The following is a 16,261-nucleotide window of genomic DNA, read 5'->3' on the forward strand; positions in this document are numbered from 1 at the left end:
AACTATTTTGCAAAGCCTTTGAATTATGATAACTTCTGAAAAAAATAAAAAAAACCAAACAACAAAACACTGTCGCCACTTGGGCAATCAGTATGTAAAGCACACACTGTGCTCATGGGGCAATCAGTACAACACTGAATCAAAGTTATAAAATGTAAGATTCCAGGAATGTGCTGATGCAACTTAAGGGCTTGGTTTATACCTTTTGAAGATGGCTAGAGATTGTTTCTATCAGATTTTTAACACTATGAGAACAAATGTTTTTCATTAGCCACCCTCCTTCTCCCACCACATTCACAAGGCTGGCTTATTCTTGAATATGTGTCTGTGGCTTTGGCCTTCCCCTGAATAAATGCAGACGTGAGATTATCCTAGTACACTAAACAATATTTTGTTCTTAGTCACTTGAGGTTCTTCAGTTATGATTTTGCTCTTCACAAAAAACCATTACCTTCCACATCTGCTCTAAGCATGCAAAAGCCTCATGCAGTGTCTCCAAAGAGGGAATTCAGGCTCAGGCCTTTGAAACTGTTGACAGTCCTCTGATAATGAAAAGAAAATCACAAAGGGGTGGGTCACAGGACAGAATATGCCTTGTCTGCAGACTTACAATAAAACTTCTGATTTTGTTTGCAGCTTAATTTTCAGCCAAGAACTTCAGTATTGAACATAAATTAAATTTTGCCCACAAACTAGCTAAAAATACTTGTAGTTTCTAGAGGCAAATTATTTGCATAATTCTTAATTATTAAGCTTCACTACTCAAAATCCATCTGTATTACCTAGGTGAATATAAACCCTGAAAAGCATTATTTTTCATGCAAAATAACAAGTTGTAGAAAGGATAGGAGAATACTGCCAATCAAGTAGTTTGACGAGACTTCCTTGCATGTGATGCTATAGTGAATAATTTAAAATTAAATGTTTTCCAGTTCCACTGTATCATCTGTATGCTATTCATTTAGTTCCTTGTATTTAGCAGAAGTAGGGCACATTTTCCAGATACCATTTATAAGCAACACACTCTGTTAATTTTATTCCTTACTGGAAAGTACCTTGGTCTATTCACAAATTAATTGGGGAAGTGACATCGTGACCATTAGTCCCAACTGGTGTACCTGACACAAGCAGGAAAGAAAGGATGAATAGGTGGGATTTTGCATTTGGCATTTCAGAATTAGGGGAGGTAATGTTTCCAGTTATATACACTTAAAAATATTTTCTGAGAAGATATGCTGAACTTAAGCATTAAGCTAAATACCTATAGCCCTACATTATTTCATCAGCTATTTTCCAAGACATCATTCATTCCTTTGTTGAAAGTTTGTTTCTTAGCAATACTTATCTTATTTAGAAAAATTACACGCCTAAGAAAGAGTTTTATTTAGTTATATTGATTTATATAACTAGTTACTTGCATGTTGGTACTAAAGAAGTAGAACTTTTTCATAATGGCAAGGGGCTCTCATTATGAAAACACCAAAATTTTACAACTGGAAATAAAAACAAAGCATAAAAGCCTAACGTTTCACATAAGACGAGCTTTCAACAGAAGCATTAGAAAAACCACCAAACCTCAAACACCTTGCCATATTAACTTCAGACCAACTGGAAAGGCACTGAGAATTGAAGTGTGCAACTCATATCCATACCTGTGAGAGCAACAACCACAGTGAGCACAAACCTCCAAGGCAGAATATGGCACTCCACAGTCCGTTAGGCATTCACGGTACATACAGCAGTTTTATGTTTTCTTAGGATAAGCTGAAAATGTTTAACTAAATATACACATTACATCATATTTCCATGGAAAACCAATCCAATTTAGACCATCTGAAGACCAGGAAACAAGGCATAACATACAGGACATTGTTGGCACAAGAAAGTGTTATCATATCAATACACGCCCTTTTAAATTTAATCCAATAGATATAGAAAGGAATGGTGGTGGCAAACGCAAAGGGGCAGGACTAATACCAATTATTCAGTTCTAAGCATGCTAGTGAGGTCTCTGTTTCAAAAACTGAAGCTACCAAAACCAGTTCAGAGGCAAGAAAGCACCTATCAAGACATTCCAACTCATTTCCAGGCATTCTTCTGGGCTGACCATGTGCAGACTGAAGGATCTGTCCAGTATAGTTTCCATGCCTGAAGCTGTCTAAAGCTTCCCATTAGCAAATGCTGCCTCCTGGAACTGAGGGACAAATGTCTTGAAATATGTCCTGGTGAAAAGAACAGAAAATATATGATTAGGAAGGAGTTATCTTAAAAGCATGAAAAAAGCACTTGATGTTTCCCAGGTTTCCTATTTCCCTTATGTAGAAAAGGCTTCACATATGGTACAAAAGGCCCAAAGACAGACAAGGCAATGGAGCAGGAAAATAGTGAAGTCAGGATACATGTAGGAGATAAGCTCTTTACCCGTCTCAGAAACCTTGACTCAATGCTGTCACTGCTGATGGCAGCAGTTTACATAAAATGCAGCAAATAAATACTAACAACATTGTATGAACTGTAATTCCTTTTGTTAAACTTCAAAATTTATAGGATAATGTTCTTTTTTAAAGTGTGCTTTGTATATTTTGGATCTTAGTCTATCTTCTTTACAAAGGTTCAAGTGACTCATAAATCCATAAAATGAGCTAATCCTACAAATCCAAAATTGAGTTAGAACTGTACCTTTGAGGTTTTTTTCCTGAAATACTCAACCATGTAATAAATGTATTTTACATGTCCCAGGGATGCCCTTTACTTGCCAGTTACACTAGAAGTTGCTTCATCATTCTGCCTTTGGTTTCTGCCTACTGCATTTTGCACCAAACTTTCTCTTTTTTTTAATCTTGTTTTCTATTTCTATCACTGGTCTCTATAAATTTCTCTCCTGTTCTCCTCACCAAGAAGAGATCTAAAGTGAGAGTAGCTGCAATGCCACTTATTAGATTCCTGATCTCTCTGCTGGTTTACCTCCTGAAGCAAATATACACTGATCACCTTCACAATCATGATGTGTTTCATAACTGCAGTAGAAGCTTTGGCAATCACTGAACAACAATCATACTTCCTCACACCTAAAAACGTTGCAAGACCACAAAGAGAACGCTCCTCTCTCTTTGTGAGGTTGTGCCTGGCAAATTAATTACCAGATAGCTGCAGTCAGCTTTGTGCATAAGCTGTAAACAGACACGAGATGCTGTTCAAAGGTTAAAAGAGCAATGTAAAGTAAAAGCATTTCTGGACTGAGGAGCTGATCCCAGAAATGGAAACCAGAAAGAGGACAAGCAGCACGCACATTTTATAGTATATACAGATTGTGCTGTGTATTTACAGAACACACTTTGGTTTATTGAAGCAAAGTTCAGAAAACAACCCTCATAATTATGCCTGCAATAGTGGTTGTTCATGCTGGCACACACACGTACATAAACCAGCTGAGAAGGTCTGTCTGTCCCCTGATCCCAACAGCTGAGTGCCATTTCTGTATCTGCGTTTTTTCTACCACACCTTTGAAATGGTTTAATTCTATGTATTTTGCTAGTTCATGGAATACAACCTGTATCTTGTCAGTGTCAGGATCTATCCCTTTTACTTGTCCTTGCTTTATCTGTCCTAACATTTAATTATGCTTCTCTGCTTGCTTATTTTAAATAGCTTCTCCCTTCCCCTTTGATAGCTTCTCTGCAGACTCTCTTCCATGCACGTGATCTTAATTGACTTGATAAATGTTATTTAAAATGTTCTCTCTTCCAAAACTGTAGAAATTCTTAATCATTAAATGGGATACAATCAGAACTATTTTCCTATATTTTATTTCTTTTCCTTTACAGCATTTCTGTGCTTTGTATTAAATCCACACTTACTGCATTCTATACAGTAATTATATATGCCTTTTCTGTTAGGTAAATTCCAGAATGAATGCTTATGATACCACAAACACACTCCCACACCAACTTTATCTGCACTTGCATCCTTTCTTTTCACTGATTGCTGCAGAAGAGCTTGTATCCTCTGCTGCAAAACTAAGTCTAACACCTCCTTACATTCTGATCAGATATACTGTTTCAAAGAGGATGTTATTTCACTTGTAGTTCATATTAGCCCCTGGGCGATGTTCCATACACTACAAAAATTCCTTTAGTACTTCAGCATTTTAAGTGTCTGCTTTTTTTCTTTTTATACCTTAAAGTAGCCCCTATCATTTTGGTCTTCTCCAGACTGAAGCTAATGTAGTACCACAACTGTACTCAGGTTATGTTCCTCCATTTCTGTCCCTCTCTCATACACCTTAAGTACCTCAGATGAAACAAAATCAGAGATAATTATGGTTCATCACACATACACACAAAAAAATAAATTAACACTGCTCCCTTAACCTCCCCCACCAAAATAAAAAAGGCCCTGCTAAGAGATCCAAAAGCCCAGTACACCTGATAGGACTGTATCAGCTACAGCACACTTAGTAGATTGAGGAGGAAAGATGGGGAAGTAGGAGAAGGTAAGCAAACTCCTTAATGAGCCCTGGAAAATTTTTTCTAAATTTTTTTCTTTTCATCCAAAGTTTGGGACAAAATCATGCGTTAAAATCCCTGAATTTCCTGTGAAATGGCAATGACATTTTAATTACAACAGCCTCTGCAGAGATTACCAGCAAGAAGGAAAAGAAGCACCGATCACCTTCTGGGTAAGTTTCATCTATCGACCATCTGGCATTGAAGTCAAAGTGTACATGTTTCTGCCCAAATAGGACATGACACAAACTATTATGTCACAACAGATGACATGAAATAACTTTAAGAGAAATACAAAATTTTTTGAAGAACAATACTCTGCTATAGACTGCATGGTAAAGGCATCTTTCACATGCAATGCTATTCCTTATAGAAAGATTTAAAATCAAGAGACAACACTCATGCTCCAGCATCCTGTACATAGAGGCACAGAGAAACAGTGAATATAAACATGAACTTTAGAAAAAGATAATTCTTCATACTCTATTCATCTTAACAGATTCACATTTACACTCTCAATAACCATGATCTGTGCTATACCACAGGGATTCATATAAAAATACCTATTTTTTTTCCAGAAACTTTGCCACATGATATTCTCAAGTTATCTCCAAAGTATTTTTAAATTATTACTTTTATATACACTAGATATGCTTTTCAGCTCTGGAGAACTGTTATTAAAAAACCCAACAACAGTAATTTGGGTACCTGTTGAATTACACTGAAGATGAAGAAAGCTAACTTCACCTATGGTTTCTCAGGGCTCTATCAAATGGCAGAAATCAGCCTTTGATCAATGCTTTTTCTCCTTTCTGGGAAAGATGGAGATCCTTCTTTCTCCAGCTTTCATCTACCATGTTCTTGGTGGGTCTGCATCACACTGACCTTACACCAAGCTCAGAAGACTGGCATAAATTCTCCTCTAAGTACAGAGAAACTCATTTGTACAAACTACATGGATATTCTTATGTGAGTGTTGAGAACAATCAGCACTCATGTAAAGAAGGGAAAACACGCATTGAGTATTGCATCCTTCTCACAATGGTTTAGATCTCCGTTTAAACAGTGTTTAAAAAGTTGCTTTCTTTTCAGCCTAGAGTGGTTGCCAATCTTCATACACTTATGGGCACAAGTCTATCTCTTTGCTGAGCTTCTTATAAGACCCCATTATTTTTTGTCTATTCGTTTTTGTTCCCTCAAATGGTCATTTTCCAAGTTCAAGGTAGTAAGTTATGAGGTTTCTATGGAAATTTTTCTTATCATTCCAGAAAACAACACATTCTGCTGTAGTTAACCACAATATATACTTGACACAGTACAATGAATTCCAGGTGCTATGCTCAAGGACGTCTGTTGAGAGTAAAGCACTTCTTTCCTTCACCTTATTATCCAGTGGAAAGAAAGTCTTGCTATTATTGCAAGTGGTAAGTATCTAAAAGATACTTACCTGCTGTTTACATATTTTCCAGTGATATGAAACACTGAGCGTGGTACAAGGTCTCCAGAAGCCCATACATGTTTAAATCCCAGGGTGTGGGTTTGCCGTGCTTAAAACCTACTTGACTCAGAATTCACATGCTTTTGTGAAATTTTATTCTAATTGCACTGTTTTTTTTCCCAGGGTAACTTAGCTCTGGGTTTTTAAAATGCCGTTGGTAGAGAATCTGTATTGACCATCCAATAATACCTTTTGCCTTCACAGATCTATGCTGAAAATCTACAAAGATCTTAAATTATGTAGCTGCAATCTCCCATCAAAGAACACTTCCCAAATATTTACGGTGAAAGCATTCTAATACCAAAACACTTGATTTCTGCTGTTGCTTTTGCTGGACTGATACTATAGCCAACTATACAATTGTGTTCTAGTTACTGCTGCTGGTGTAATAAAGTTAAAAGGGTTGTTTAGGTGTTTCTATTTCTCTTAAAATCTTCATCTTGTAAATTCAGAGAAGAACATCAAGACTCAAACTTTGTGAGGAAAAAAGCATACACAAGGTTGTATCAATGAGATTTCTGCTTTTTATATCTGGGACAAGGAGAACCATCATGGGGTGATGAATCATCTTCCCAAGTCATTCACAAAGAATATTCCCCTTAAACTCCTCAGTTTATCACTGCCAAGATCTCAAATTCACCAATGCTAGCCCTATTTGCACTCATGTTTTATTTGTTTCAACTCAAGATGGGGGACTTTCAAGTGCTTTTTCCAACAAGAGACAGTTTGAGGAAAACAGAGAAGATGAAATCATCATGATGATCCACATCAAGAACAGACTTAGCAGTACAGCAACATTCCTACTACCAGCACAGTGTCCTTATTGACAAATTAAAGCCCTTGAGCCATAATCTTCATCTTTTCACAAAGACATAGAGACCTTCTCTCACAGCATCAGGCACATGTATTGTGTTCCTTCTCATCTGAAGGCAGACTCCGGTTACCACATTTGGATATTTTTCCTACTTTGAGAAAAAACTTTATTCTTAAATATTACCCATTATTTCAATATTTTAGTTAATTCTTGTAAACTATTTTAGTAAGTACTGCAACTGTGGTTTAATTCTGTAAATATTTGGCTCTAATTATAGACCCTTAGTGTATTCAAAATCATAGTAGCCAGTGTATTTGACAAATACATCCATTTTTTCCTACTCTAGGCAAGGCACACAGGAAAATATGAGTTATTTTCTTCAACTTTTTCAAGTTAATAGAACTGACTTGGGCAGGCACTCCTATAGTCATGTGATCTTTGAATAGTTCTACTTAATCTTTCCAAGTCTTCTGGAGTAAGGTCTGTAGGTAGCACCTCATTCTCCTCAGTAGGTCTCTATTGTCTGATTGTCCAACAGGTAAATTGAGTTTGTTTGAATAATTCTGGGACTGAGGTAAAGACTGAATTGTATCCTGTTCAGCTGTATGAGATACAACCAAGAATCCCAGGCATTTGTCCCAATTGCTGTCCTGTTCTTTTAAAGGAATTGTACCTCTAGGATTTACATCATTTTGCATCCCGTATTTCTTTCCTGCTGTACCCTAGAAGAACTGCTTGAAGACATCTACAAGTTTCTTCAAATCCACTGCATCCTGACAGAAAAACATCAACTCCACAGATGACTGATCTTCATAAATTAGTTAGAACAGCATTATTATCTCTTCTTTCAATTAAATTTGGTGAAAACAGGAATTAAGAACAATGTAGGTCAGAGTGAAGGATAGACTGAGGCTTCTTGGGGTTTTCCATCTATTCCTACTAGACTAGTATTATTATGCTGACACTTTGCAATGAAATCTCATATAAACTATTTCAACACTATAGCCATATTAGAATTATAAAAGAGCTTCTCCAGGCTTTATCAACATCACCTGATTATTCACTTTCTGAAGTACAAAGTATTCTTGCATGGATCCTACATACATATGTAGCGTGCCTTTGTATTTTTATGTTCCTGTTGAAACTTGTTTTGACACAGTGAAAACTTGTTTTGAAAATACTGAACACCTACAACAATACCTTCTGGATGCCAGATGAGAGGATTTGTCCTCCTGTGACCACACAGGCACATCCAGCTGATTTGGCTCATGTAACCCCTAATAATTCATCTCCTGTACAGAAGGTATTTACCATAACTTTCAAAACTTTCTAAGATTTTGTTTGTTTCTGACAGAACAAAATCAAAGATGCCAGCCTGTCTTTTTTTTTAATATAAATAATTGTTTTCTTTCTAAATTCCTTTTGTCAGGAGCTACCTAATTCAATATGATTAGCACTAATTAACAAAAGGAACTTAAATTAATAAATTGGTGCATTAATTCTGACAGTGGTTATGTATTTAGGTCATAGTCCATATGACTGCTCATTATGTCCTTAACCCATGCTCATGCCCTCCTCCAGCATCTCTATTCCTTGCACTGAATAAGGGTTGAATACAAAAGTGTGGAAATCTACTGGGAGCCCATTTTTTTAATAGGTCCCAATGCCAACATCTGAGGCATAGCTTTTTCCTTTCAAACTCAGACACAAGACATTTGACCCTCTTTGCTATTTTTACCATATATAATCCATTAAAAACATATTTCCATTGGGTGAACCATGTTATCTATTTATTCACAGGCACTTCCACAGCATTCCTCACCAGGCTAAAGATACATGAGCACTCACAGCAAAGCTGAATAAGCCCATCTCCTGCTTTGGGATAACTATGAGGTAACAGGAGAGTAACTCTACAGCAGACATTCTGTGACACCTCTATTAGGAGAAAATGGTCATTATATCATTGTCTCCACATGTAAGGTGTTACAAAAACTAAAGTGGTAAATAGTTCTCAGTACTAACTTTTGATTGCCTAGCTGGAACTGGGCTGTAGCAGGCAGGCCCACAACAGGGCCAGGTGCCAAGTGGCAAAGGCTCAGGAGCTAATGAAAATCAGGACTATTACGGAATGCACAAGGCACTCAGGAGACAGCAGCATTTCTAAACCACCATTCAAATCTGAACATCACAAAAATTTACCCAAGCACAGCAGCAGAATGAAACAGGTACCCTTCAGGATTTCTTTCTCACTTTAAATACGCATAACGATACTTGGCATGTATTCATGTTTCTAAACTAAGCTTCTTGATAGTATGCTCTTTGGGATGTGGTTTATAATTTCCTTACTAGGCAGCTTTATCTATAGCAAATATTTTGCTTTTATGTGAATCACAATGTCTACACAGTTCTCCATTTTATACATCTCCAGAACTGGTGATGCCAAGCAAACATCTGAAGTGTTTATACAACAGCAAGACAATAGTTCTTAAATTACTGCTACTGTAACTGGCTAAACACACAAATGTACAGAGGAGTCAGTGCACAATGCCATTATGCTGCTAGCAATTTTTTCCTGTGTGCCAAAAAAAAATGCATCACAATCCCTCTTCCTCTTCTAACATTTATTTCTCTCTACCTCCTTTTATTGTGAATTACCTACAAGGAGATTAGTAAACTTCTTATGCCTGTTCCTACCTGCCAGTCCATGCAAAGCACTGACTGGGAAGCCAGGCTGATGGACAGAACAGTAATCAAGTATCAAGAGATCTGGAGATCTGCAGTGAGCAGCCATCAAAATGCAAGTTTTTAAGAAATACAGCTATTTTCAGCTCAGTTTATAGTATTTCACAACAGAAACTTGTCTCCAAAATTACAAACAAACCAAAAAGTGCTACCAAAACTGTAACAGGAAACAGAAGGGGCAGAACTAGTGAAACCAAGTACATATCGTAAGTTTAAACATGAAAATTCACTCACGTCCAAAAGCTGCTTTCTGTATTTTACTAACAATATCTTTTCCCTCCAGAAGTTCTTTCTGGAGTTGCTGCCATTTCTGATTCAAGTGACACCGAAAGGTACAAGAAATGGTTGTACTTAGACATGTTTTTCAACAGTCTGCTGACTGCAGAATGAATAGGTAGCTTTAATCCATATGAAGCAGATAGAAATAAAAAATGAATTTTCATTTTGTTATACATTTGCATCTATTCCATAAACCTATTGTACCAATTGATTTTATAAATAAAGTGAAGAATTAAACATTGGTCTGCTGTAAAAATTAAGATGACTTTGCTGCCCAACTTACCATAAAGCAATATGAATTTTGACAATTTGTTCAGAGCATGAATCTACCATAAATATAACAACCCGACTAAAAGCAAAATATAAAGGAAGGGACTTCTAGGGAACTGCTGTGGAGCAGTTCCCTAGAACTGCTAGGATTGCAGATCCTTATGTAGGCTGACAATTAATGTTTATTTTAAAGCAGCAGCATAAGTAGGGTCATCACTTTGTAAAAGATGCTAACTTTGGTTCCAAGAATATACGTGCTTCCAAATGCATAGACATTTACTGACAATAACAGATAAAAATTATAGCTACTGGACTCAATCAGTTCATATAGACCAAGGCCAGTAACTATGATAGCAGCCTTTTAAAACTCTCTGGAAATCAAGATTCTGGTAATTAATGTCTCACAGATTTCTGATATAGATATTTAAAAATTTACAAAGGTGTTCACAGACATAGTGAATCTAAGTGTTCCAAAGCACATAGAGAAAAATTAATCTCTCATTTTGAAACAGTTTCATCAATGCCTTCTGCTTGCCAGTCAGTTCAAGAGATAAAACACTTCACTTCCTTCACCTTCTCCACAATGTACATAAATAGATGTACTTCAGTCAGATGAAGGTTTGTGGTCTTAGATCATAGCAAATTCTGCTTCTGCTTTCTTAACTTCCATTTTCCCCACAGGGTAGTGGGTGTCTGTGAAGGGTGCATTGGAATATCTCTGTCACAGTATGGTCACTCTGTTTCCTTATCAGTGGATCATGAGAATGATATTCCAAGGCAATCATGGAAAAATTCAATCTTCATAGAGTCTTTTTAAATACTGTGCAGGAAATTTAATTTGCAGGAAATTTCCAGTCCTGTGAGCTACAGCATGACAAGTCTGCTCTATTTTTCCTAGTTGCTGAAATGCCATAGCCGTACTTTCCCACTCCAGGTAAAGGCTAACTTCTTAAAGAGATAGTGTTTATTCAAGACATTATTTCCTCTTATCTAGGCTACATAAACACATAATGAGCTCTGCTGTTGGAGAGCAATTATTTAAGAAACTTTTTATTAGATTTGAAGAAGAGAGTGAAAGTGAGACAAGATGCAACTAGGAACCTCTTCAAAGCATAAAAGGCAGGGTAAAGAATGTGTGAAAGTAGTGATGATATAAGTAGTAAGAGAAGACTGGGCAAAAATACATTCAGGAGTGAAGCTTGTAAGGAAACACAAGTGTAGAGATTCAAGGAGAGAGGAGCTCACAGCAGTAATAATAGAATTTGAATGATATTTGAGAGATTATTGAATTCCTTAATTGTAGTTCAGAGGCAGAAATGAAGAGTTACACCACAGATGCATCCATAACAAGTCTGACAACCAGCATCCCTGAAAACAAAGTTTGCTTGCAGGTGAAAGTACTGATTTCATCATGCCATCCGCTGTGCCTTGCCAGATTGCTTATCAACAGGGGCCGAAGGCAACATACCAAACCATAAAAGAAACCTCCTTGGATATTCATTAGGACCAACCAGTCAGAAGGAAACAGATGAGACGGCACAGATCTGTGATTATATAAAACATATTAAAGCAGTTGTTTCTCTTTCCTATTCAAAAGATATATCTTTGCTATTAGAAGTAAAAGTAAATTCTCTAAAGGTTGGAAATGCATACAATGGGGAAAACAAGACAGAAATAAACCTTAATACTAACAGGTAAAAGCAGAATAAAACAAATACAAAATTAATTTGAGGAATAAATTAGCTGTGGCTCTCGAAATAAGCACTTGTCAAACAGTACAAAATGTGGTCAAAAAGTCAAAAGAATGCTCAGAAGTAATAAAGTCAGAAATAATAAATTAAATGGAGGTGCTTAAAGAGGTTGCCATACCAGAATCTGGCTTTCCAAGAGATGTACCAAAAGATTTGACGCACGCAGAAATGTCAGCCAAAATGGAAACAAACAAATGAACAAAACGCAATCAAATCAGCAGCCCCAGATTATATTCACACCCAGGTTCTAGAGAAACTCAAGTGTGAGAAAGTTAAACTCTTAAATAGCTTGTAACCTCCTGCTTAAAATGGCTTGGTACCAGAGAAGTGTGATATCAATTAAAAAAAGGTCTGAAGGTCTGAGAGGATAGAAGGAGCTATGACTTAATGAATCTCATGTCCAAATCTTGCAATTTGGTAGAGTCTGTTACTAGAAATTATTACAAAAATTAATAAATAGTCCAAAATTAGTGGACTTGAATGAATTATATACTGGGTAGGAGTCAAACTTGTGCTTCTCAAGTCTCCTATTTTCTTAAGGTATCAAACCCACATGGACAAGAAAAATTCAAGTGACACGCACTGCTCAACTTACCTACAGGTATTTGAGAAAGTTTTTCAAAGGCATAAAACCCCCTGAATTACCATAGGAGAAAAGACCTATGAGTGGATAAACAGCAGGCCAAAATACAAAGAAAAGGACAGGAATAAATGATGAATACCATTAGGGTGAAGTCACCTGAGAAGTGCACAGAAATGAGTGTTCTGATCCATGTTGTTCATATTCCTACATGATATGCAAAAGTGAGCAAAGGAAGGTGGAAAGGTTTGTTAATGTTAACAATTTAGTCAGGGAAAGAAAAATAAGGCACAATTACGAGGAACAGCAGATAGTTCATACAGTACTAGGAGACTGGGAGATAACATAGCAGGTGAAAAGTCAATATTGACAAACATGAAAGGAAAAATATGTGAAGAAAAAGACAATTTTACTACCACAGAAAACACAGGCTCTGAAAAACAGATAAAAAGGCGACGTTGGTACTAAAATGACACTGTAACTAGCCTTCATCTGTGTGCAAAAATCAGATGTTGTTAGAAGCAGAATAAAGAGTAAATCAGACAATATCACTATATCACCATATAAATGCACGGTGAATGCATAATGAGTAACAGGCAGCTCCCTGACCCAGAAGGAAAATCACAGAAACAGTAAAGGGAGAAAGAAGCAGGACAAGGGTGATCAGAAAGATGGAGAGGTTCTGGAAAAGAAGAGAAAAGGTGACAAAAGAGACAAAGAAGTTAATAAAACAAAGGTTATAGAAGAGATCAGCAGATTAATTATTTGCTGCCTCCATACAAGAGGCAGAGGGTAACACCTTGAGCTAGGAAGAGGCAGGAATGCAAAAAGCCAACAGAGTTTGTTATTCACACCACACCTTTGTGATCTCTTGCCACAGAATTTTATGTTATGATGTTGGTTTGAAAAGCAAGCAAATAGAAGGAAAGCCAGGTAAGATTACTTAACAGAAATGTACCAGTACTGGAAAAAGAAATCCCTAAGGATGGTAGAACATACAATGGAAATATGACTCTATGTGCTGCCATGCTTTTCCACAGGCATCCACTACTACCTAGTGATACAGACATGGGGTGGGCTAAATGAATGCAGAGTTTCACCTAGCTTAATGGAACAACTATGAGTGTTACTCAAAAGACAAGACTATGGAGCTCACTTGCTATTTTTATTTAGCTGTTTATTTTGTAACTGATCAAGTAACAGCATTTATCTGGGCTATTAAATCTCAGCTCCTTCCAAACCCATGTATTTCTCTCTACCCTTTTCTCTCGAGAAAGGGAGGACATTTTTTTGCAAGTTCCTAACTAATTTCATGCTCTAATATAGAACTAGCAGCTTTCATAAATGTATAATGGAGCTCTCTAACAAAGCCAAATCAGATAGTGACTGTGTTTCACAGTATTTCTAGAACACCGCTTAATCCCAGTTATCCAAGAACCACCTACATTAAATTCTAACCTTTCATTCCTACAAAGCAGTTGTCTTCCAGCAAAGTGCTATTATATTCCACTTATATCATGCCAACTTCTCCAATCTCCTCTGTGCATTTCTCTTGTCAATATACAAGAATACTTCTTTGCAGAAAGAATATTTACTATATATCAAAATGCACATATGTACAGTTCACACGTATACAGAGTAGCTATACAAAATCACAGAAAAACTAATTGCCTAACAGATTTTATTTCTATGCACTTCCTATAGCACCTATACTCCTCATCTTTAAATAGTTGTTTTTCTTTCCTACAGTCAAAGCTTTAATGAGAAGTGACCAGAAACAAATACCCAGGCCCTTCTGTCTTGGCTGAAATCCACATAATGCATGACAGCACTGAAGATCCCTGGCAGGCACCTGTCAGAAACTAACATACCATAACTTAAGAGTCAGACTTAATTATCCAGGGAGACATTTAAAGAAAACTACATGAAAAATATGACTCAAGAAGTGTGACTATCATGTATATGTACTGTATTCTGTACTGTATGCAGAAGAACTACGTAAAAAATAAAGGAATGTACTGGGAAAATTCTAATTAAAACTCCTATCTACTTCACCTGTTATATTGTACAATCAAAATAATTTTGTCACTAAGTTTTGCTGGTAAATCAACCGCAGAACACACTACAAGGACAAGTGCAATCACTAAATATTTTAACAAAATGTAGCTTTTTCCATTTTCCTTCCTACTGTTCCCATATATTTCTGATCAGCTGACATTCCCACAGAAAATCAGTTTTGATTTAATGGTCTATAAAATCAAATTAACTTCTTTGTAAGCTTCACACGTCTGGGTCGCCACATCTCTTCTCGTTATGGCTGTCACAATGTATTGCCCCTTTTCTGTCCTGAAGAGCAGCCCACCAGCGGCAACAAAATGTCAGCTTTACTCCATTTCAGGCAAGGAAATCACTTCTGCTCAGTTTCTGATGCAAAACTATCAAAAACCAGAGCTAAACGAGCTCACCACCTCAGCCTTTAGTTGTACCTATGCTGGTGTTGTTCAGAAAGAATCCTCTGAGCCTTGCAAATGTCTGAATGCATGCACACACACACCTAGAGAAAAATGATGTCCCTGGGTTTTATACCTCTGTTCCTTACTCTAATTTTTATGAATTTCAGTTAAAGTTTAAGATAACACGCAACAGAGACAAAGAGAGTCATGCAAAGGGCTTTGTGAGGTGAGTATATGTAATATAAATAAGTTCATTTTTGGAAAACTGCTCTTTAAAGATGACTAATGTGCATGAAAATCATATAATACAGGCAAATACAACTTGATACTTTTACAAATAAGCAAAAAAGTACTTAAATACAACCCAAAGAATAAAAAAATATTTACTACCTTAATTACACCTATCAAGAAGAGAAGATATAAAAAGAGTGTAATATTTACATGTAAATTTTACAGTGAGATTCATGGTAGCATTGCTGGAACTCAAAAGTTTCATGAAAATTTTGAAAGTTATTTTTAAAGAATTTGAAATATGGTAATAGATATTCTGCCTAAAACGTGAAAGAAATCTGAATAATAATTAAAAAAATGGATGAGTTGAAACTGGCTAATGTCAAAATAACAAAAAAGAAATCATTTGCCCACACAAAATTTACTGACTAGAACAGCAACGTAGAATGTCTTTGACATACTGCAACTGATATGTCTAAACAGCAACACAACTGTCCCTTTTTCTTCTCAAATATCCTTTTATTAGACTAAGAAATGCAACATTTTCATCCGTAAACGTAATCATAGAACTGTTAAGGTTGGAAAAGACCTCTAAGTTTATTGAGTCCAATCATTAACCTATCACTGCCAAGCCCACCACTAAACCATATCCCGAATTGTCACATCCACACACCTTTGAAATCCCTCTAGGAGTGGTGACTTCATTACCTCCCTGGCCAGCCTTGCTTCACAACCCTTTTGGGGAAGAAATTTTTCTTAATATCCAAACTAGACCTCTCCTGGTACAACTTGCAGCCATTTCTTCTTGTCCTATCACTTGTTACATGGGAGAAGAGGCTGATCCCCACCTGGCCACACCCTCCTTTCAGGCAGCTGTAGAGATTGGTAAGGTCACCCCTGAGCCTCCTTTTCTGCAGACTGGACACCCCAGCTCCCTCAGCTGCTCCTTGTAGCACTTGTGCTCCAGACCCTTCACCAGCTCCACTGCCCTTCTCTGCATATGCTCCAGCACTTCAAGGTCTTTCTGGTATTGGGAGTCTCAGTTACACACATGATAGCATCATCTTATTTGCTGACATTGAAGGAAAAGGCATCACTGAGGCTGAAAATGCTATGGCCCAGTTCACCACCCTGACAC

General features: G+C 36.8%; 1 protein-coding gene across 1 annotated transcript in view; it reads right to left on the reverse strand.

The window, feature by feature from the left end:
• Positions 1-1,359: 1,359 nt before the first annotated feature.
• The window catches only part of BABAM2 (BRISC and BRCA1 A complex member 2), a 160,710-nt gene continuing 145,808 nt past the window's right edge, over positions 1,360-16,261 (reverse strand). Inside the window, exon 12 of the mRNA XM_014877255.2 lies at positions 1,360-2,222. Coding sequence (XP_014732741.1) covers positions 2,159-2,222 — 64 coding nt within the window. The 3' untranslated portion in view covers positions 1,360-2,158. The remainder of the gene's footprint in view (positions 2,223-16,261) is intronic.

The sequence above is a fragment of the Sturnus vulgaris genome, chromosome 3 (assembly GCF_052056855.1).
Source record: "Sturnus vulgaris isolate bStuVul1 chromosome 3, bStuVul1.hap1, whole genome shotgun sequence".
Taxonomy (NCBI): Eukaryota; Metazoa; Chordata; class Aves; order Passeriformes; family Sturnidae; genus Sturnus; species Sturnus vulgaris.